General features: G+C 40.5%; 1 protein-coding gene across 5 annotated transcripts in view; it reads right to left on the bottom strand.

The window, feature by feature from the left end:
• KIF16B (kinesin family member 16B) overlaps positions 1–24,411 on the bottom strand; it is a 215,270-nt gene that overhangs the window by 9,460 nt on the left and 181,399 nt on the right. For all 5 annotated transcript variants that reach the window (XR_005452325.1, XM_038751766.1, XM_038751765.1 and 2 more), the window contains one exon: positions 21,354–21,437. Coding sequence is in view for 4 of the 5 variants with exons in the window: in XM_038751766.1 (XP_038607694.1) it covers positions 21,354–21,437 (84 nt within the window). In the remaining variant the exon portion in view is untranslated. The remainder of the gene's footprint in view (positions 1–21,353; positions 21,438–24,411) is intronic.

Consider the following 24,411-nt stretch of genomic DNA (forward strand, 5'->3'; position numbering starts at 1 on the left):
AGGAGGGGGCAAAGTGATTGAATGCTTTAAAGCCTATGGTAAGAAGCTTCTGTTGGATGCAGAGATGGATGGGCAACTACTAGAGGTTCTTATGGAATGGGGAAGAATGGACTTTTTTTTATAGAAAAATGATCCAGGCAGCAGAATGAAGTATGGACTGGAGAGGGGAGAGACAGGCGGCAGGGAGGTCAGCAAGGAGGCTGATGCAGTAATCAAGGTGGGATAGGCTAAGTGCTTGGATTAATATAGTAGCAGTTTGGATGGAGAGGAAAGGGCACATTTAGTGATGATGTGAAAGTTGAACTGACAGGATTTAGAAATAGATTGAATGAGAGAGAAGAGAGCATACACCAAGGTTTTGGGCTTATGAGACCAGCTCTACTAGTCTGGCTACTGAATTGTACAGTGTAAACACAACTTGTAGGGAGAAAAGAGGGTGGGTAGAGAAATACAATAGGAAAGACAGAAGAGGAGATGTAGGTAGAGAGGACAATGGAGGTATAATTGTGCAGAAGATTATTTTTCTTGATTTCCTTAAGTTTTCTGGGCTATATCATAAGCTCCTCAAAGGCAGCAACTGTGCCTCTACTTTCTACTGTACTCTACCAAATGTTCAGTACAATGCCCTAAGCACAGTGGGTGCTCCATAAATATTAAGTAAAAAATATTTTGGAACCCTATTTTGGAACTTGAAGTTAATTGCTGGAATAAGCTATTAATGATATTTCTTTTTAAATCATATTTTGGATGACTAATATTTGAAGGATGAATTAATGATAACGATTGAGTTGAATTTTCATACTATCTTCCTTTTGCCCATCTCAAAGTGCTTCACATATTTTCAACTCATTTCTCTTTCATCAAAACATTGTGGCAGTCAGTCAACCCTAACTATAATTAGATGCTCAGTACTGAGCTCGACCTGTACAAACTTGGGACAGAAATTATATTTTCTAAAACACCTGCTCCACGTAGACATGGCTTGTTATACAGTGAAACCTCAAACCTGAATTTGGGTGTTCGGCCAAAGAAAACACTCTTAAATATACAAAAATATTCACACACACACATTATTAGTCTTCTGGTTTGAAACAAACTAAAATGGTCTGTTTGCTGGGTTAATGAGTTTTATAGAATGCAAACTGCCTGCAGCAAGAAAAAGCAATTCAGTGAGCATTTAGTCAAATATTTTAGATCTTTTGCTTGGTACCTCGATCAATATCCTGTATCGGAATGAATAACTATACATGTTTTCATTATGGCAATTCTTTAAAGTAATGCTTCACCGCTTTTGAAAACACACTGAGAAACATGCTTAATCTACAGTGAAAGTTCAATATTCTGAGTCTAGGCAGGTAATGTGTCTACCAACTCTGTTATACTGTACTCGCCCAAGCGCTTAGTGAAGGGTTCTGCACACAGTAAACACTGAAATGACTGATTTATTGACAAACAATTCTAGTGCAACAAACTGCTATTTTGTGGAGGCCAACAGTAGCCATGAGCTTCTATGAGGTGGCCTACTTTCAGCTGCTCATGATCTGGTCCTTATCACCGTCTTAAGCTTTGGTGGTGAACCTAGGTCACCCCATATATTCAGGTAGGGTCTGTTTGTGTCTCAATCAATTATTCATATTCACTGAGCACTTACTATATGCAGAGCACTGTACTAAGCACTTGGGAGAGTTCGATATAAAAGTTGGTAGACACGTTCCCTGCCCATAACGAGTCACCCAGGGGGAAAGATGGAAACTCCAGGCTGGATCGGCTTCTCCTGGTATCTCAAGCCCCTTAGTAGTTTCAGGTGGACTTAGAAAGATCTTGAAGGGTCATATGGAACACTTGATCAGACTCCAGTGATGCCCTAATTGAAAGTTAGCTCTCCCCAGAGTGTATCTACCTGTTTCATGGTAGCATTAGCCCAATCAGTCAATGGTATTTATTGAGTACTTGCTGCTTGCAGAGCACTGTTCTAAGCACATGGAAGAGTGATGCAGTGACACTGACAGACCCAATCCCTGTCTTCAAGAAGTTTATAATCTAGGTCCACACGTAACCCCTGAGGTCTTCCTGCCTCTAATTTCTCTAACCACTCAATCTGTACTATACACTATACCCTGTTAACTGGATTTTCTTGAAACATTGCTTATACACCCCAGTTCACTCCCCAGAACTGCCACTGGCTTTCTGTGTCCTCCACATCAAGCAGATGTCCTCCCAGTGATCTGAAAAGCTCTCCACCAACTCACCCCATTTACACATCTGCTCTCTTTAGCTGCTCGTATCCAGCTCACTCCATTTCCCACAAGCTAACCTTTTAATTGTACTTCGCTCTCTACTCTCCCACCTCCATGCACTCTCTCAACCTCATCCTCTCGTCTGGACCCCCTCCTCTCCCCAAATCCAAAAGACCACAGTGCTCCAAAAATCCCACCTCCTCCAATAAGCATTCCCCAAATAATTCCCAGCACTGTATGCTATAGAAACAAATCAGTCATTGCTAGCACTTATTGTACTCATTTATACCCTCCCCCATACTTTTGTATATAGGTATTTTATTCAGTGGTGTCATTCAGTTATTCATTCTTCTTGTCAACATTCTTAAGTCTGTCTCTCCCATTAGAGTATAAGTTCCTTGTGGGCTGGGAATATGACACTTCATTATTTTGTACTTTCCAAGCACTCAGTAGAGTGGATTGGACCCAGCTGAAGCTCAATAAATATTACTACTACCACAAATACAACCACCACTACTTATATTATCACTGCTATCACTACTGCGGCTGCTGAAGGTTCTGGAGCTACTCCACAACTCGGAGTTTATGGCAAATGACTCCAGCAGCTTACTGGCACTTTGGAACAGGTAGAGTTGGTGGCAGAGGGAGATGGACTCCACCAACCATTTCTTCTGTCTCAGATGACCTACAGAAGCTCCACCAGGGAGATGGCCCAACTTTTGCAAGGGAGGGGTGCTGAAGAGAAAGAGGAAAAGAAAAGATGGGTGAAAAAATTCATGCCATTAGCGAACCAGGACATTATATCCAACCATGATCTTACTGTCCAGAAAGACTGGCTTTCAGCATGGTCCTGGGTATCAACTCTGGATTCTAGCCAACAAACAGAGGGGCAATCCAGCCACCTTCTCTTCCCCAGCTAGTCTATGAGACTTCTCACTACTCTCTTGGGATAGTGTCAGTGTATTTTCAAACAGCCTGTTCCTAACATGCAAGAATTTACTGAAAGATGGAAAAAGCCATATTTTATTGTCAAGCATAAATTCCAGTTATATAAATGTTACATATAAAATGTGACAAAACTATCCTGCAATTCAACCTCTCTCTCTACTCTCCTTGGAAAGATTCAGACTTCAAAACATTTTTTCCCCATCCAACACGTTGCCTAGATCTATTTACGTCCTCTTCCTTTATCCTACATTTCAAATGTCTTTGATCAAAAGTTTAGAAACCTTTGAAAAACTCCCAGCTTCTCCTCCTTTCTCTCTGTTTTAATTAGTGGAGTGCTTACACTGGAACCATTTTAAGGAAATTAAAACTGACTATCTTAATAGGCTTCACACCTTTAATTGTAGGCTAGGGCTTATTTGATTTGCAGTACATCAACTCGGCAAGGTCTTCTAATGATCTTCTATACTACTTCATTGTTGTGGGAACCTCTTCATTTTACAAAAGTTAACATAAATCCATAATGCAATTTATAGTTATTGAAATTACTGAAATGGAAATACCCTTTGAAAATTAAATGAAGCCTTATCATCCTCTCAGTTGTGACATAGAATACAGACACAGAATAGCATTCAATGGCCTTTACTATTCTCATAAGTTATTAGATGGGTGACAGCCTAAAGGCAGGAATCGGCCTAAGAAGAATTAGACTGCATTTTCCTTTCTGCTGTTATAAAATTCATCCCTGACTGATAGATTTTTGAAGAGAGGGAAAGCATCATTCTTTAAACAAAGATGGAACCATGAGGTCTTTCTAAATGTTACCAGAAAAAGCTAACAAAAAGTTAGAACTTCACAGGCTGAGTTGCAAACAAATATTCTTTAATTTAAAGGCTTGACCTTTCTTTTCCAAATACAGCATAGTCCCAATGCCTTTTGGGTAGCCTGCTCTGCTTCGGATCTCTTAATCCAGTCATGAAGATAAATTCACAAAAGCCTACACAGGTTTTTCCATGCTTACCAATTCCTTTTCTTGCCCTCTCCTTCCTTTCTATACCCTAGTAGAAAAATAATATAATCTGTCATACACAAATGACGTGGTTGTCCTATATAAGAGGTATAAACAAGAAATCACTTGTAATTGAGCACTTACTGTGTTTAGAACAGTGTTATAAGTGGTTGGAAGAGTACGATAGATTTGATAGGCATGATACCTGCCCATAAGGAGCCTACAGTCTAGAAAGGGAGACAGACAATAAAATAAATTGTAGATATGTTTATAAGTGCTGAGAGGCTGAGGTACAAATCCAATTGTAAGGGTGATCCTTAATGGAGAAGGGGAAATGAGGGCTTATTGGGGAAGGCCTCTTGGAAATGATGTAATTTTAAATAAGGTTCTGAAGGTGGGGTGATTGATCATCTGTCTGATATGAAAGCAGCGTAGCTCAGTGGAAAGAGCCCGGGCTTTGGAGTCAGAGGGCAGGGGTTCAAATCCCAGCCTCACCAGTTGTCAGCTGTGTGACTTTGGGCAAGTCACTTAACTTCTCTGTGCCTCAGTTACCTCGTCTGTCAAATGGGGATTAAGACTGTGAACCCACCATGGGACAACCTGATCACCTTGCAACCTCCCCAGTGCTTAGAACAGTGCTTTGCACATAGTAAGCACTTAATAAATGTCATCATTATTATTATTATTATTATTAGAGGGAGTTCCATGTTAGAGGCAGGACATAACGATAATAATAATAATAATAATGATGATAATAGTATTTGTTAAGTGCTTACTATGTGCCAGGAACTGTAGTAAGCGCTGGGGTGGATCAAGTAAATCGGGTTGGACACAGTCCATGTCCCACATGGGGCTCACAGTCTCAGTCCCATTTTGCAGATGAGGGAACCGAGGCCCAGAGAAATAAAGTGACTTGTCCAAGGTCACACGACAAGTGACGGAGCTGAAATTATAACCCATGATCTTCAGACTCCTAAGCCTGTGCTCTATCCACTACACTATGCTGCTTCTCATGGGTGAAGGGTCAGCAGTGAGATAGACAGGACTGAGGTACAGTGAGTAGGCTGGTATAAGGAGTGAAGTGACGGGTTACAGTAGAGAATCAGTAGGGTAAGACATGAGGAGGCAATGTGATTGAGTACAGAGAAGACCCACACAATCCTAATTGGCCCACTTAAAGCTCCTATCTGCCCATAATAATGATTACTATTATTATTATCGTACTTGTTAAGCACTTATGTGCCAAGTACAATTCTAAGCACTGGGGTAGATACAAGTCAATCAGGTTGGACACAGTCCCTTTCCCATATGGGGCTCACCCTCTTGATCTTGTGGCTTTCAGAGCAGTGTGAGGACTACCACAGACCCTTCAAGAAAATGAGGGGGCTGGGTCAAGACTGTCTTCATTGCTTTTGCCAATGCTACCTGGGTGGACATTGCCTGCTGGGTCTCTTGATGACTTGTCAATGAGCTACATAACCCACAGCCTTTCGATTGAGTAAACTCAGGGCCTTCAGTGAAATCATTTCAAACCATTTGTTAATGCAAAAAGGAATGCATCTAGCAGATACTCAGTAACTAGCAATGGTCAACAACAAAAACAGGTAGGAGAGATAAAAACCTGGGTGACTACAAGGGAAGTGGATGGAGGTCTTCAGAGGCAACCCAATCCCTGTCACCAAACAGGGTGACCCCAGTTTTGATGATAATGGCTAAGTCCCCTGATCAGAAGGTTAGTATCAGCAAGGCAGTCCACTGAACCAACATTCCTTCTCCAATCTAAAAATTGAAATTCAAAGTTCTGGGGCCTTTTTTTGGTAGAAGAGAAAAGAACTGGGTAAACCCATTTAGACCATCTCAGATGTAATTATATCTGCTGTCTATAGTCCTCCAGGGAAGCATGCTTGAACAGAATGTTAGATTTAGAGAAAAAAATTGGAAGGGGCTGTACGAGTGGGATAAGCATATCGAATGGGGATGATGACTGTAAGCCCCACGTGGGACAACCTGATCACCTTGTATCCCCCCCAGTGCTTAGAACAGTGCTTTGCACATAGTAAGCGCTTAACAAATGCCATCATCATCATCATCATCAAAAACAGGTGCACCCTGAACTCCTATAATATGGGGGTAACATTCGTGCAAAATCCCACCCAGAGGAAAACTCTAGCTGTAGTACAACCTGAATCTGATGCCCCAAGCCTGTGCACAAGCTCCTTCTTCCTACACTGCAGCCTGCCATGCCCAAGCAAGCTTATGTCATTGGATGGATGTTCTCTAATTCCCCAATAACATTTTAGTCTAATCACGAAGTGAAAACATGTGCTATGGCAAAACTCCCTACATAAGCATTCTATGGGAAGTCGACTTAGAAGATTATTCATGCACAGCCATAAATGAAAGCCTGAGGCCTCCTTGGTTCAGCCGCTTTTCAAAACTTCTTATATTTACAGCACAGAATTCTCTCTCACAGGTACCGCTCCTCTAACAGGCACTTTACCACAAGTTTTAAAATGAGTACTTGAATTAAATAGCTATAATTTGAAATATGTATTTTTGATATTATAGAGTATTCTGAGAGCTCCTGGTTAAAATTCTTCAAGGTGAGAACGTTATTCTATGATTACAGAATCAGACATTCATTACAGCTTTTCAGAGAGCCTTCTTTATGAGTTAAATGACATGGGCACATTGTGTTGAATTATTATAAAGCAGCATCAATAGAATTCATAAATTTAATACACTCAGCCAATTTCACATGCTGCAATAAACCCAGCTAGTTTTTAAAGTTCTATATATGGCATGCATTTAACAACCACGTGACATCTAATTTCTTGTGATTTTTTTTTCCCATTTTAAGCTCAGGTTTGGGGCTTTAAGTAGTTTCAGTGATAATCATATCCTAGGCTGACAGACTGTCCTTGATTTAGAGTTGCTTTATCTCAGTGAATCTGCCTTTGAAGGTAAAAAAAAAAAAATGAAGAAAGCCATATTAAAAAGATCAAAACAAACCTGGCAAGTGAAGGAAATCAATCTTTTCTCCAGAGCACAAGTCAAAACAAGTCCTGTCAAAATCCATTCTCAGACGACAACAAAGGAATTGAGTTTACCACGCATCCCTGAGCCAGAAGTGACAGCATGTCATCTGCAGCAGTGGCCTTGGCAAATAGCTACCAGAGAATTTGACATCCATCACCCTCAGCTTCCTTTGGTGAAATCAAAAAATGGGAGGATGACTGATGAGCTCACTCTGAAAAAGGGCAGCATGGGGGATGGGGGGGGCGGGGGGGCGGGGGGTACTGCATGTCCTTGGTCGAATGCTCTCTGTTTATTGATGCTCTTGGGTCCAGAACCCAGCAAGGCATCATCTGACAGCCCTATAGGTGCATAACTTCAGAACTTATCAGTTCTGGAAAAAAACATTTTGACTGATGGCAAGAAAATGAAGCTTATTACAAACAGGTGATACAGCAAATGAAGTTAAAATAGGCCAATTTGTGCTTTGAAGTCAACATGAGTGTTATCAGTACATTTCTCTTTTTAGACTCTTTAAATATCTGCACATGGATGACAAGGGTTAAAGGATTCAACCGATTTTTCTTTTCTTTCATAGCAAATATATTATTCATGGAAGAACAGCAGCACAGCTTCTGACCTCTGTTCAGTTATATTAAATCAGGTAAGAACACACCCATTAGCTACAAGGGTTCCTTTACGAGAAGGATGATTCTCACAGTGCTTTCCAAAATAAGAGCTAAATCTGAAAGCAAGGATCTTATTTAAAACTTTACTTTGAGAAGCTTTAGATTTTTTTATAACATTTAGAGATGTGACTATCCCAAGTGACCAATTTGAGAACATCAGGTTTTTAAAGAAATTCCTACTGGTTTGGGTTTTTTTTCTTATGGTATTTAAGTGCTTTACTTTGTTCTAGGCACCGTACTAAATGCCAGGGTAGATACAAGCTATTCAGGTTTGACTCAGTCCACGTCCCTCATGGGGCTCACAGAATCAATCCCCACATTAACAATGTGGGAACTGAGGTACGGAGAAGTTAAGTGATTTGCCCAAGGTCACAACAAACGCAGGACAGAGCCAGGATTGAAAGTCAGGTCCTTCTGACACCCAGGCCCATCTTCTATCCACTAGGCCACACTGCTTCTCTACTGGCTGTCACTTCTTGGCCCATATATACTTTTAACTCTAATCAAATGAACCAGGATTGAGGAGAAACCTAATACGATGTGCTTTCTGAAGCCAGAGATCAGGAAGTGGTTATTGATTAATTACTGGAATGCCAAATATCTCAAACCTACAATAAATAGTGGTCAAGGTAAGAGCTAACAAGGAGTATAAATAGCTTGGTATAATGGGGTTTGACTGGAGAAAAATGTTTCTTTTTTCTTTCACTGTTTGACCTTAGAGTGAGTACAGAAACTAGGAATTTGCCTTTGGTAGAGTCTCTTCTGGCAACAGAGGCTCAACATTGGCTTTGCGTTCCAGAAGGAGAGTCCAAGCTTTAAGATCAGTAACTGCACTGTTTGTGTGTCTCATCTTTTCATTTGTATTTTCTTTTCTAGGTCCCAAATGCACTACACTATAGTAAATCATAAAAGTGTAGATGCCATATTTGATTTCTAGAGCAGTTCCAACACTGCCGCTACTGCAAAACCTACCACTGAGCTCCTTGTGGGCAGGGTACAGGTCTACCAACTCTGTTATACGCTGTACTCTCCCAAGCACTTAGTACAGTGCTCTGCACTCGATAAATACAACTGATTAAGGGACAAGAAAAGGACCTCAAACAATGATATTCAGATGTCAACCGAAAGAAAATACCTGTTCTCTCTTTCCTTTAGGCTGTGAACATCACATGGGACAGGGCCTGCGTCTGATTTCATATACTGCATCTACCTCGCATGTAGTACAGTGCTTGGTAGACAATAAGTGCTTACTACTCCAATCACTATTATTAAATGCAATCAGAAAACAAAGAAAACAGATGAAAGCAGGATATCCAAACAGCTATTCTATGGTGAACTGGATCAGAGTAATTGTACCAAAGGTGAATGGAAGAAACGATTTCAAGACACATGAAGCAAAACCCCCAACACTGTGACACAGAAGAGCACTGGGAGATAATGGGAGACAGCTGCAGAAGATGGGGCAGCCTAGCATGGTGCAATGAGAAATGGCACAACTGACAGAGCAAGAGGCTTTGCGAAAGGTCATAGCAGAAAGAGGAAGTAATGAATATAGAACCAGTCACAGTGGGCAACGAATGCAATTTTACATGCCCAGGATGCAGAATGCATGGCCAGTCACACTTTGGCTATGACAACCAAATCTGCACTCATTAATGAAATCTCACTCTCAGTAGCATAATCTTTGAACTCAAAGGGCAGCTCTATCTACCTACAGAGAAGCAGTGTAGAATATGAGAAGTAGCATGGCTCAGTGGAAAGAGCCCGGGCTTTGGAGTCAGAGGTCATGGGTTCAAATCCTGGCTCCGCCAACTGTCAGCTGTGTGACTTTGGGCAAGTCACTTCACTTCTCTGTGCCTCAGTTACCTCATGTGTAAAATGGGGATTAAGACTGTGAGCCCCATGTGGGACAACCTGATCACCTTGTAACCTCCCCAGCGCTTAGAACAGTGCTTTGCACTAGTAAGTGCTTAACAAATACCATTATTATTATTATTATAAATATACTGGTAAGTGCTAACCCTGAAAAATAATGAAAAGTATGGAGTCTTGCTGGTAGACACATTTTCTTGGTCATTTCCTAGGTTCATAAGCCTGAGAGCCTCTACTTCTCCTCTCTCCCCAAAGAGAGCAACCAAAAGAATAAGACATTTTGTAATTATAATACTAATGATGGTATTTGTTAAGTGCTTACTATGTGCCAAGCACTGTTCTTAGCACTGGGGTAGATACAAGGTTACCAGGGTTGTCCCATGTGGGGCTCACAGTCTTAATCCCCATTTTACAGATGAGGTAACTGAGGCACAGACAACTGAAGAAACCTGTTCAAAGTCACACAGCTGACAAGTGGCAGAGTCAGGATTAGAAACCATGACCTCTGACTCCTAAACCCATGCTCTTTCCACTAAGCCACACTGCTTCACATTTTGTAATTTTCACATTTACAAAGACATTTTGTAACAAACCAAACTGGGGTACTCAGTCCAGGATGACATCAAACCTTAATTTTGTCTTCAGTTCTAAATGCAGGCAGAGCTTGACAAAAAATGAATGCTGAGAACACAGAAAGCCAAAATACTTCAGCTTCAGGGCTCTGTCCTGTCATTGAAATTTGAAGCCTCCATTTAGAAAAGAGAAACCAAGTTATCAGAGAGGTGATTAGGCATAGTAGTCTCTTGAATTTTCATGCCAACCAAGTTAAACTAAATGACAGAGAAAAATCAAATGGCATTTCAATTACTGGGCCTTTTTCACATTTTCAGTTAGTGAAAGATTTACAGGATGAAGATAATGAAATTTAGAATAAACGTTTACCCAAAACCTGACTGATGGAGGGAAATCCTACTTAAGCAGATAGTTTATGAGGCTGCCCAAGAGTTATTTACTCTTGAAGGTGTTGGGATGATGTAAGGTGGATTTCTGACCAGAAGCAGAAAGCCTATTCAATTACTAAGCAGATAGATGTTAATGTCTTTCAAAGAAATAAACACATTTTGTCGTGAACAGATGGAGAAGCTCAACAGTAAGGCACATTAATGTCACCGCAGCATTTTTACTAGGACATTTCAACTAAATTAGGGGGTTCTCTGAAATCAGGATGATAATGGAATGTGTGGACCTTTTTCATGTGTTTACCTAAGGACACCAAAACAAACCAAGAAGCAAACAGCATTCTTCCGACACCCTGAGAAGGCATAATTGATATGAAATGACCCTCTGCAGTCAAGCTCACTGTCTGTAGCAAACACTTTTAACTCGACTGAGCTCTTGAATAATCTCAGACTGCTAAAATCCTATGGATCCTGCAAAATATAACGAAAGTTCTCTAACCCTTTTATCACCTTTGATTAGCAAATGATTCCTTGATTTCAAAATAAGCTTCTTGATTTTACTTATAAATAATATGAAGCAGGTGATCTCAATTAAAAATCAAATTAGGCCAAATCTTGAATTCTCAGTATTTTTTCGTTGTCATAAATATAAATTATATCCTTGGAGATGCACATTTCAGCTAATTTATGTTCAATTGGTGGAGACAGAAATAAAAATGACTAAAAATGGATAAATGCCTTTCAGGCTAAATATGAAAGTTAAGAAAATAATATTAAACTCTACTGCATTGATCTTCTTAACCTTTGGATTTGGTAAGACAAATTTTTACACAGGCAAAATCTCCAAATTTTGAACATAAACTGATACCACAGAAGAAAAAAAAAGGAAAATGCAGAGAAGATCGTTTGTAATTATAATTTTAATATGAGATGGAGACACAATGAAGAGGCAGAAATGGAATGCAGGAAGACTGTTTTAAGGAGGGGAAAAAATACAGGCTTTTCCACCAAAGGGAGTGAGTCTGGATGAGTAGAATACAAGGGCAGAAACAGGGTGCGGCCTGGTGCTGGGCTCTGTGTGCACATTTAGAGAGGGCACTGGCACCTATTAGCCCTTGCAGGAATACAGGGTGAATGTGTGGCTAATGGTCAGATGGAGATGCCAGTAAGTCGCTCCAAAGCCACCTGGCAGGGACAGTGGATATCCATTATTATTATTATTATTATATCCGTAATTGAGTTGTCAGTAAGAGAGTTAGCCACGTGCCAGTTCCTCGTTCCTCTCTTTCAGAGAGTAGCACGGCTACAGCAAGCCTAGACAAGAAGGGTGAGAGAACATACGGAACAGATTGTAACCTTTGTCAATCTCGGTTTTAGGAATGGTTGAAGAATGATGCCATTTCCTTTTATCAAGTCTAGATAATTTATTTCAGCCACACTCATTGAGCTTTTAATAAATCCATGATGGCTTCCAATTCCTCAAACATCAGACTTGCAGCATCATAAGATTATATTTTCTCTAAGATTACTTTAAGCTGTGTAATATTAAGAACTCAACTTTGGGTTGCTAGAAATTGAGTCCACCTTAATTTTTAAAATGAAATTTGCATAAAGGGTCATTGGGTTCCAAAGAAGGAATCAATCTAGCAGGAAAAAAAATATGCCTATGAAGAGAGAATATGAGAAAAGCGTTCAAAGGAAACCAAAGTACTTTCTTCTGTCTTTTGCTCTCCCTTTTATCTCCACATGTTGCACTTGCAAGATTGCCAATGGCTAACAAGATGCTACCTCACCCTTTAATGATTAATGGATAAAAGATCATAATTCATTTTTCTCCTTCACAAAGAAGTTAAGCAGCAAGTAGCATAGACAGAAAAGGAGGAAACAGATACCACTAAGGAAAATGGCAAGATACAGTTTCTTCAGTAACAAACATGAAAATGGTGAACAAGTATCTTTCCTGAGGTTTGCTTAGCAAGTGTAAGGTGAAAGCCCATTGAGGAGAAAACATCTTTACTGCTAGGCTCTGAACCTTGAAAACCGAAATGAAGTGGACTCTGCCAAAAGTTGTGTGATCCAAATAAAGGCCTCAAAGAATTACGAGGAACTAGGCAATGGGGGAAACTGTGGTCTTTGGAGTATTTCAGCCTCCAGTTGGATCTGACCACGAGTTCCTTCAGATGGACCACATATGCAGCCCACCTTTTAAAGACAAATTCCCAATTCTTAGTGAAGTCACAGCAACCAATAAATATAACTAAATAGAATAAAACAGAACTATTTAACAGGTGGAAATTGAAAGATTAAAGTGGATTGTGCCTTTTGCCACTGAGTCAGACTGCCTGGAGGGAACTCCTGATCATGGGTCTACCGTTCTCCATTCCTGCCATCTTCCTGTTAGCATGGCTCAGAGTTCTGGCTCCTTCTGCTGAGGAGGGGGATGAAGGACAATAGCCTACTGCTATCTTGAGATTGGGCCAGGAGTGGCTCTGCCTAGAGTGATGAGGTGCCAGAAGATATTTCCAATCAGCAGTGGGGTGCTGCTGTCCTGTTGCAGTTCTTGACGAACTGTTATTTTATATTCACCTCCCCTGTTAGTCTTCTTGGTGTTTTACTCATCACCCCTCTCCCCACTCCTAGACTGTAAGCCCATCCTTAGGCCAACGACCCGTCTGGGTAGACATTCTTTTATCTTTTTCCAGTGCCTAGTAAAATGGCCTGCACGTTTTAAATGTCAAAGCAAACAAGCATGCAACAATACAAACTGGGGTAGGGGGTAGGGGTAATGGTCCAAGAATAGAAGAGTGAGGAAGGCAAGGATGGGAACGATAGAGAGATCCAACACTCTTTCTCATATATGCACCCAACTCCCACTCACCCACACAGTGTATACCACATGCTCACTCAAGAGCTTACTCAAAAAGGAGTCAGTTGTCAGAGAAAGAGAGAGAGGGGGAGAGTCAGACAGATATACCCACAGCTGAGTGCCACTCTCTCATTTCCTATGGCTGCACAGTTCCTGCTCCAGGCTGAAGGTACTGCTGCTCCCCAGGGCTGCTTTTAGTGGGAGTTCTGGATCAGGGTGATCCCCAAAAAGCCCCAGAGACCAGAACCCAGAAACAGCAGCACAGGCAACACCAGGCCTTTCCTTCACCTTGGAGCCAGTAGGGAGGCAGATGAGGCTGATTCTTGGATGGTTTTCTTACTTCTCTCACTTTCTTGCTGTGGCTGGCTAAACTGCTCTGGGGCAAACAGTTAATCAGAAGGCCATATGTACAACATGCCTCTTTTAGACATGGATTTCCCTCTAGGCTGTGAGCTCATTACGGGAGGGGAATGTATCTGATTATTGCTATACTGTACTCTCCAAAGTGCTTAGTAGAGTGCTCTGCGAATAATGTGCTGAATAAAGCAGAAGAAGTGGTGTGGCTTAGTGGGAAGAGCAAGGGCTTGGGAGTCAGAGGATGTGGGTTCTAATCCCAGCTCTGCTACTTGTCTGTTGTAGGATCTTGGGCAAACCACTTAACTTCTCTGTGCCTCAGTTACCTCATCTATAAAATGAGGATTAAGACTGTGAGCCCCTTGTGGGACAACCTGATTACTTTGTATCTACCTCAGCGCTTAGAACAGTGCTTGGCACATAGTAAGCACTTAAATACCACCACCACCACCATCATCATCAAATACTACTGACTGACTGCCTTCACTTATCCCAACAGAACTGTTAAGATTTTATCAAGCGATACAACCAATGTTAGTGGCTGACATCAGAAAGATATCTGTTTAAGATGTATTATTTGGTAATTTTGCTTAGAAAAATTATGCCTGAAAACAGACCTATTAAGAAAAGTAGGACAAGTACACTTAACCACAAGTTATTTGTCATCTGAGTGGATAAATAATCCCAATTTCTACTTCATCAATCAATGTTTATTGAGCATTTACCATGTGCAGAGCACTGTACTAAGTGCTTGGGAGAGTACAACAGAATTAGCAGACATTCTCTGCCCATAACGACCATTACAGTCTACCTAACACACTAACTTCTGTTAACTTAAATCAACAGAATTCTTGGCTGATTTAGTCACTGTTGATTCAATTAGGAAAACATGAATCTGAAAAAAAACACAGTAAACTGCTGAATTTTACATGGCTGCAGACTTCTGATGTAGAGAAAATTTATAGACTGTTTATAGAGTGTTTAGCGCTAAAGCCTAGAGTTTCCACTTCATTACCCCTGTAATACAGGATGAGTAATCAAAACTGCAGTTTTTGTAGGTTCAGAAAGAAATCCTTCCAAATCTTTGCAGATTTGACAAAAATCTGGGGTTCTCGTTTTTTCCCCACCCCAAACTGTAGTTTGGATTTGAATACTGCTGCAGTACATAGGTTTTTCTCAAATTTATGTCTGCTCACAAATATCAAGTGCAATTTTCTTTCCCCTCAGAGCAGTGCAACCGGCTCAGAACAGCAATGGCTACTACTCATTTCACTGTGCACAATATTTCCTTAATAGGTGATTAGCTTTGAGTCTTTAGCGTATTCTGTATCACAAGGCACCCTCTTAGCAGTCACAAGAGGGGCTCTAGGATTAGTATTCACCAGGCCAATGTATTGCTCCCCGCAGGATATGATGTCCACAACCACTGTTCCATGCGCCTATCTTTCTCCTCAACCTTCTACGTCTCTCATTTCTCTCCTAAAATGTTTATACATGATCTCTCTTTCTCTCTTCCCCCCTCCCCTCCTCACCCACCCCTGTTCTCTTCCTCCTTTTCTTTTCCCAGTCATCTCTCTTCTCAGAGTGGTTTTTCTGCCTTTTGGAAGCCTCAAGACGACCTTCCCCAGAACTGGGGCTGTCCTTGGGAGACAAGGTTGCTATTTTTTTATGGTAGTTATAAGCTCTTACTATGTGTCAAGCACAGTTCTAAGCACTGGGATAGATTCAAGTTAATCAGGCTGGACAAAGTCCCTGTCCCACCTGGGCCTCATAGTCTAAATCGTCAGGAGAACAGGTATTAAACCCCATTTTACAGTTGAGGAAACTGAGGCTGTTTCTGTGTTCACCTTGAGAGAGAGGTAAGAATAGATTTAAGGTGGCAAACTCCTAGTTTGGGTAATAGTTCTGCTCTTTAAACTGCCTCTCCTCAACCAATCCAGAGAAGCACTGGTTGCGGGGTCCTCCATCAGCCAATCTGTCCCTGAAAGAAGGCCCATTCAGATAGATTTTTTGCAGCAAACCATCTGGTTCACTCATCTCTAAAACTGTCTCTCCTTTCACTACCTCCCTCTTTCCGGCTGAGTCTCCTTCTTTCTGTGACACCAAACAGGCACAGGCTTCTTATTCCCTCAATGTCTAGTGCTAAATAGTTTTCTTAATTCAAAATGGTAGATTTTGAAACTACGGAATGTTCACTTCGCAAGTGTTTAATAACAATAAAGTATTATTAAAATTCACATGTGTACCTTGAAGGTGAAAGACTTAGAAACACTGTTTCATGTAACTAGTTTATTTGGTAATGTAAAAACTGCCCTATCCAGCACTTTATCAGATGGAAACCTCTTGCAACTGCATGGCAGTTATGAACCTTATCCTGTGGTAGAGAGGAGGCTAATAAAATTAAACAATACACACTTTTTATGGTACTTGTTAAGTGCTTACTATGTGCAAGGCACTATACTAAAGGCTGGAGTAGATACCAGTTAATGTGAGGCTGGACATAGTTCATGTCCCATATGAGGCTCACGGACAATCCCCATTTTACAGATGAGGTAGCTGGAGCCGAGAGAAGATAAGTGCCTTGCCCAAGGTCACACAGCAGGTGAGTGGCAGAGTTTGGATTAGAACCCCGGTCCTCTAACTCCCAAGTCCATGCTCTTTCCATTAGGCCATGCTGCTTCCGTAAAGCCTTCTGCATAAGCTCTTGGGAGAGAAGAGTGGAAAGGGGTGAGAGAAGGGATCCTTACATGACTGCCCAAGGCAAGGCAGTCCTTGGGGAGCCAGGGTAGAAAAGCAGTGAGGTATTGTGCTAATTTGATCAGCAAATAGTCCTCCCTTTAGAAATAGCTTTAGCTTCTACTGTAGCATCAGAATCATCAAGTTCCTCAGGATTCAACCAGTCAGTGAGCTCCCGATTCCCACTGATAAACTCTCCTAGTTGTCTTTCCTAAGGTAACAGGCTTCTCTAAGGCTGTTAGTCCTAATTTTTCCATTTTGTTAATCCTCTGTACAACCTCCCCAGAGCTCCCTGCTGAGAGAAGTTCTTCAGGAAGGCCCTGACTGTGTTTCTGAGGTCTTCTCTTTTTCCCTCTTTATAATCAATCCCTCTGGGAGCTCATTAGCTTACTCGGATTCAATGCTCAAGTCATCGTAGTTGACTCCCAACTCAACACGGCCAGCCCTGACCTTTCATTTACTCTACAAACCTACATTTCCTCCTGCTTCCTGGACATCTCCATCTGGATGCCCGCCCCTAAACATGAAACTATTGTCCCAAACTGAACTCCTTTTCTTCCATAATAATAATCATAATAATAATTGTGGTATTTGTTAAGCGCTTACTCTGGGCCAGGCATTATACTAAGCGCTGGGGTGGATATCAGCAAATCGGATCGGACACAGTCCCTATCCCACCTGGGGCTCCCAGTCTCAATCCCCATTTTACAGATGAGGGAACTGAGGCACAGGGAAGTGAATAGACTTGCCCAAGGTCACACAGCAGACAAGTGGCAGAGCCGGGATTAGAACCAATGACCTTCTGACTCCCAGGCCTGTGGTCTAGCCACTACACCACACTGCTTCCCTCCCAAATCTCTTCTGTTCCTCTGTTTCCCATTACCGACGATAATCCTGGCATCCTCGGTACGTTTGGAGCCTGTTATTTTTGTGGTGTTTTCCTCTCATTTCCCTCTCACATTCAGGCTTTCGCCGATTCAGTCAATCCAAACTGTTCTTCCTATGTAATTACTCACTTATCTGCTCTTTCCTCTACTTGGGATTCTTTACAAGCCCTCACTACCTCTCCACTCTTACTTCCATCTTCCATTCATGGTCACTTATATTTATCAAATGCCACCTGAAGCACATCAATTTCTTCTTCAAAAATCTCCAATGGCTCCCCATTATTCATCACAGAAAACCAAATTTCCAGGCCACTGGCTTTAAGACTCTCCATCAGCTGGCAACCTCTTACTTATCAGTTCTTTTTTTCCCATTACCTTAGTTATCATAACACTTTAAACACACTCATTCATTCATTCATTCATTCGTATTTATTGAGCACTTACTGTGTGCAGAGCACTGTACTAAGCACTTGGGAAATACAAGTTGGCAACATATAGAGACAGTCCCTACCCAACAGCGGGCTCACAGTCTAGAAACTCATTCATGTCATCCAATTTATTTATCCACTTGTGTTTGTAAATTATTTCTAGTCCTATTCTTTTTAACCCTTGTTTGATCAATTTGTGTCAGCACATCTTTCTCATTAAAGAGTACTCCCCTTAAAGGTGGGGATCATAAGAACATAAGAAATGCCACTTCTGGGTGAGATCACTGGGTTCATTGAGCCCAGAGTGCTACCTCCCAAAGTGGCAATGGGATGCTTAGAGAACTACGATAATATTTAATCGTCTAAGATCCTTATCCACTACCATTTGGATCAAATCTATGCAAACTCTTCTTGAATGTTGTTAATATTACCTCTCTCAGATAAAGGGGTCTGTACTGTAAACTGTCCATTATCATTAGATAACTGAACATCAATTAAAGAATGTGGAATATTAAATAATATGGGGTAATATTAACCTTGATATTTAGTTTATCTGGAAATCAAAATGGATTACTGATGGAGGATATTATATTTAGTCTAAAATAAATTGCAGTAATTTTAGAGGAATATTTTCATTAGAGGGACCAAAATGACATTTTCTTCTCAATGTTTTAACCCAAGAAGTTTGAATTCACTTTACATTAAAGTGAAGCTAACCTATACATGATCCTAGCAAAAGAACATAATGTTAAAAGGCAGTGATTTACACTAAGTAAAATGAATCCAATTTAAAATTTTAGTGTCCATTTCTATAAAGTATATAATGCATTCCATAAACACTGTTGCTGCAGAAAAAATAATCAGACAGTAATGAGAAAATATAAATATGCAGCTATAGACATCAAAATTAAAATTAGTTAATAAAACAAGGGATAGCTTAGCAGGACTAAAAAATTAAATAGTAGATCCCAAAATATACCATTTCAATGGCAGTGAATAAAGTTTAAAGATTAAATGTGTATTTGAATGCTTATAATTCAGAAAATAACATGAAGTCACTTTAACTTGCAGATATGTAGGAAAAAGACAACATATGTTTTGTAAATTACAGCTAAGAGTGTCATGTGAGCAAATTTAGTTTAAACAATTATATTGGTATATTAACAGAATAATAGCAATACTCCATATTTAAATACAGCACTGTTTTTCCATAAAGCAGAGTCTACATTAAGGAGCTGGATGAATTTTCTAGTATGGAAACTCCTCATTAAAATTCAGTTGGACACATCCATCCTTTCTCATCTTAAATTCTTAAGAACGCTCACTAGGGAAACTACCCCAGATCATTTTTTTTCTTTTTGAGTTGGTGAAATTCTCCAGCTGGGATAAGAAAATGCAGCCTCATTTCTATAGTGTAACTACAACAGTTGGCAAGGGTTTTATGTGTACATGAAGAAACTGGAGTAAAGGTTTAAGGAAACTGATTAGAAGATGGAGCTGAGAATAGAAGTTTAAAGTAATGATCTAGTGGAAGACGTTGTACTTTCATTTTTCGATCAATAGATAACAAGCTAATTGGCAAAATGAGATTAGTTTCCCAAAGCCCTCTGGGAGCAGTGGCAAACTGTACCTAACAGTTGATGAGGTTTACTGGATTCACAGAAAAAATGAATGCAGCACCACTGTCAAAATCTAGTACTTTATTTTGAATTTAAGGACTTAAATGGAATTTAATGCGACAAGGTACAAATAAAGCCTAGTCAAGCCTAAAATAAATGCTTGTTTTGCCTCTTCTGAAGTTTCTGACACAATAATGGTGATGCAATCCTGTAAATCGTTAGTTAATGAATTCTGCTTTTATAGCAACAAGCTTCTTAAAACCTCATCTTGAACTGAGACCATCTGTTTTTAATGAACATGTAGTTCTCACACACAGCCTGTTCCCTAACCCTTGAATAAATATATCTCCTTAAAAACGATTAAAGTTTTCCACTAGACCAGAAGGTGGTGTGTGTATGTGTGTGCACGCCCTTCGTGTTTGAAGACAAACAGTGCTGACAGGGAGATTTCATCTGTGTGTGACTTGGGTTGAAATGACCCCTGTTCCTAATTGTACACATGCTAAGATAGTAAAGTCCTGTTCCTACACTCTTGCCCTAAAGGGGTGACTGGAGTATTTCTGAGTCAGGCTGATCACCTGCAAGGATGCTACAGAGCATGGGCCTAAGAGTCAGAAGACCTGAGTTCTAATCCTGACTCTGACACGTTTGCTGTGTCATCTTAGTCACTTATCTTCTGTGTACCTCAGTTACCTCATTTGTACAATGGGGATTGAGACTGTGAGCCCTATGTGGGACAGGAATTTTGTCCAACCCGATTACTTTGTACCTACTCAGCGCTTAGTACAGTGCCTGGCACACTTAGCAAATAACATAAAAAAAACTGCCAAAAATTGCTGTCATCTGCATAACAACCAAGAGATAAGAATGGGGCTGCCAAACATAGGAATAGGGGAGGGTAGGAAAAAGGGCTCTCACTGTAAGCAGAACATTTGTTTGTCCAGGACTGGTGATCCATGGGTATGAGCCATCCACACTCTCATGCTCTGTTTCCATTAAACCATCAACACTCATTATAGGATGGCTGGTGGGGTCGTGACCCATGAAACCTCTATAGCAGACTGCTGGATCGTTTCTGGGTTTCATAAATTATGGTGGAGTGGAGGATTCCTCTTGATGAAATTACAGTTTGGGTACGTTATTTCTTGCTAACAGCTGGGTACACTGTATTCTCACATGAGCATTAGAGAAGGATTTAGTATTTAACCAACTAGGTGGGTAAGTACTGCTGTAGGCCCTGAAATATGTTTTAGATGAACTGGAAATGGACATCATCTGGACAGTCTGACATGTGGATGAGGAGATCAGAAAAAAAAAGGAGAATATAAAAGGAACAAAATAACAGCCTATCCCTCCCCATTCCCTTCCACTCCTTCTTCTGTCATCTCCTTCCACTCCCGTCCCTAGACAAATCTTCCTAGTAGAACTGCTTTTTCCAGGATTTAGGCACCAATAATTTACCTGGCTCCCTTTAGTTACTACTCTGCCCTAAGGACTTGCAAAATTTTGTCAGAAAGAAAATTCAAAGTAGGCAGGATGTGTGGGCAAACACACACATTTTCAACAAGCTTATTTCACTACTGCTGCTATCTTCTGTAGCAAATGAAGCAGCAACTAACTTTTTTACATGTAAAGGTAATTCACTTAATTTTGCTCACCGAAGAATAAATGGTTTTGGTGAATCAGATGGGACTTTTCTTATATGAGTAAAGATAACAAAGAAGTTGATACTATTACCTCTAGGTTATTCCGTCTTTCGGCAATCACACGATCATCCTTGTTTCCAAAGAGTTTCTTTGGTGGAAATTCCAAAGTAGACAGCTGGAACATATGAGAAAGGCTGCATTAATATACCTAATTTTTTTCCTGAACATTAAAAACTGTTGATAATTGAAATATAATCACAATAGGTGATTTGATATAAATTAGTTTGGTCCACATTATTCTTTTTAAAATGTTGTAAAGCTGTCCTGGCTCCTGCAATACTGACAATTCCCTTCTGTTACACTGGATATCAAATTGAAAATTATGTTCAATCTCTCCACGGCATGCCAGAAAATATCATATTCAATGTATCTGCACATTACTATTATCACTGTTTTCAAGAAGAAAGGCAAGAAAGTTGTCACAATAATTTCCACAGGCATCTCACAGTTTTCATTACTGGCAAGCTCCTAGCCAGAAACTTTCCAAATCTACTAGAGATTACAGTTAGCTTGGCACTTTCAGGGTGGCATTATATAGCTTTAGAGCACAGAAGACATGGCCTTCATTACACTGTAGATATTCGAGAAGTGTATCAGGACTTTCTGGCAGCTACTAAATGTATTTGGCTGACCAATGTTTACTGTCAGCTTAACAACTCTACAATCATGTAGATGGTCATGCCACAGTAGAAAATTTCACCTTCATAACGATTAGGGCAAAGTAGGGGTTGTGTACTAGTGCTGGTTTTATTCCAACTTTTTTCTGCAGGGTGTGGACACAAGGGACCAGAATGCTCAGGTGAGAATATAATGTACCTAGCTGGGAAACTCTTTCAACTCAATGTGCCAAAAACACCATCACAAGTCCCTGATATACTGTTTTGTTGTCTGTCTCCCCCTTCTAGACTGTGAGCCCGTTGTTGGGGAGGGACCGTCTCTATATGTTGCCAACTTGTACTTCCCAAGCACTTAGTACAGTGCCCTGCACACAGTAAGCGCTCAATAAATACGACTGAATGAATGAATGGTGAGCGCCCAGCTACCCACACAAAAAATGCAAATGATTATCAACTCCTCTGCAGAATTAGGAAAGTGCTAAAAAGCAAAAAAATAACCTGAAAAGCTTAAATTGCTACCAGCCTGCACTTTGGAATCCCTACACAGAAAAAGATTTTCATTCATGTGCAGCTCAATGCTTTCACTGAATTCTGCTTCTTAAATAACTTGCCCGCCCCTCAAAAGGCAGGAAAATCTAGAAAGGAGAAAATCATATTAAGAAAATGATCATGTTATTGGGAGATCGTTAGTGTGATGCCAACATGGCAGGAAGCCAAAGATCAAATCATAGTAAGAGCTGACTCCAGACATTTGGCTTTCTGACTCAGACAGGGTGCTTTTACATTTTTAAACACTGCCTCAGCTATGCTGAAACATTTGCTTAATCTACCAATCAACCAGTGGTATTTCTTGATGGCTTACTCTGTGCAAACCACTGTACCAAACACTCAGGAGAGTACAGTGGAGTTTGCAGGCATCATCCCTGCCCTCAAAGGGCTTAAAAACTACTGGGAGAGAGAAACATTCAAATGTATTATAGATAGGGGGAGCTTAGACTATAGCAGAGGAGGGAAATACTAAAATAAATTCTGGGGAGAAAGAAACAACATCATTTAAATATATAAGTGATGGCATAGAGGAGAAGTTCAGGTGAGTACCTAAGTGCTTTGGGGGAGATGATTCAAGTGCATAGGTGAAAGAGAAGTATTGAAGTGGTTTTATGCGGAAAATAGGATAGGGAGATTAGAGTGAATCAGGATAGTCCTCCTAGAAGTGCAGTAATTTGAGGAGGGCTCTGAATAATAATAAAAATACTTGTGGCACTTGTTAAGTGCTTACTATGTGTCCAACACTGCACTAATAGCTGACACACATACAAGTTAGTCAGATTGGACAAAGTCCCTGTACCAGATAGGCCTACCATCCTAAACACAATTCCTACTTTACTGATGAGAAAAATGAGGTAGAAAAAAGTTAAATGACTTTACCAAGGTCATGCAGCAGGCAAACGGTGGAGCTGATAATAATAATGATAATGATGGCATTTGTTAAGCCCTTACTATGTGCCAGGAACTGTTCTAAGCACTGGGATAGTTTCAGGATAATCAGGTTGGACACAGTCCCTGTCCCACATAAGGCTCACAGTCTTAATCCCAATTTTACAGATGAGGTAACTGAGGCACAGGGAAGTGAAGTGACTTGATCACAGTCACACAGCAGACAAGCCGGAATTAGATCCCATGACCTTCTGATTCCCAGGCCCATGCTCTAGCCACTATGCCATGCTGGGAATAGAACCCAGATCCTCTGATTCTGAAGAGTCGAACTGAAGCCAGCCCTAGCTGAAGTTCTACTGAAGAACAGAAATATCCAACTTCATGCAAGAGGCATGGATTTCTCCCAGACTCCACATCCTACTTAATTTTTCCAATGTATCACACATCATCAAATGCAAAGTATTGCAAAATGAGACTCTGGATGCCAGTCAGGCTACAGGGCTGAAGTAAAATACGCCTCAAACCAACTTGGCTGGGTAGTAAGTATGAGGAAAAGGGATGATAGCAAGATACCTAAACAGCTTCTGTATAGTCATGGACAAAAGCTGACAAGCAAGGAGGGCAGGAGAATTGTTTTAAAATATTTAAACACAACTCACACAAAGTGGCTCAAGTGCAACAATAAATGTCAGAGAGACCAGACTGGTGTAAGGCAATGAGGAAACAGTGTTTTTTTTTTTACAACAGGGGCTTAAAAAATCATAGATATCAAGGAGTAAAATAAAAAGTAGTGCCAGGCACTCTGAACACCAAATATGATAACACAGCAAAGAATGATTTTACATCTGCAGGGTGTGGAAGGAACTTTGCTATGCATTAGTCTTTTCAGTTTCACCTGCACCCATGGCTAGAATCTCACTGACAGGTAATGTCAACTTCAAGCCTGAAGGACAGTTCTATATGTCACTGTATTAATGTACCCAAGCTAATTCAAATTACTATATTTTAAAACTGAGTACGTAATGCACTTGACTT

The sequence above is a fragment of the Tachyglossus aculeatus genome, chromosome 9 (genome assembly GCF_015852505.1).
Source record: "Tachyglossus aculeatus isolate mTacAcu1 chromosome 9, mTacAcu1.pri, whole genome shotgun sequence".
Taxonomy (NCBI): domain Eukaryota; kingdom Metazoa; phylum Chordata; class Mammalia; order Monotremata; family Tachyglossidae; genus Tachyglossus; species Tachyglossus aculeatus.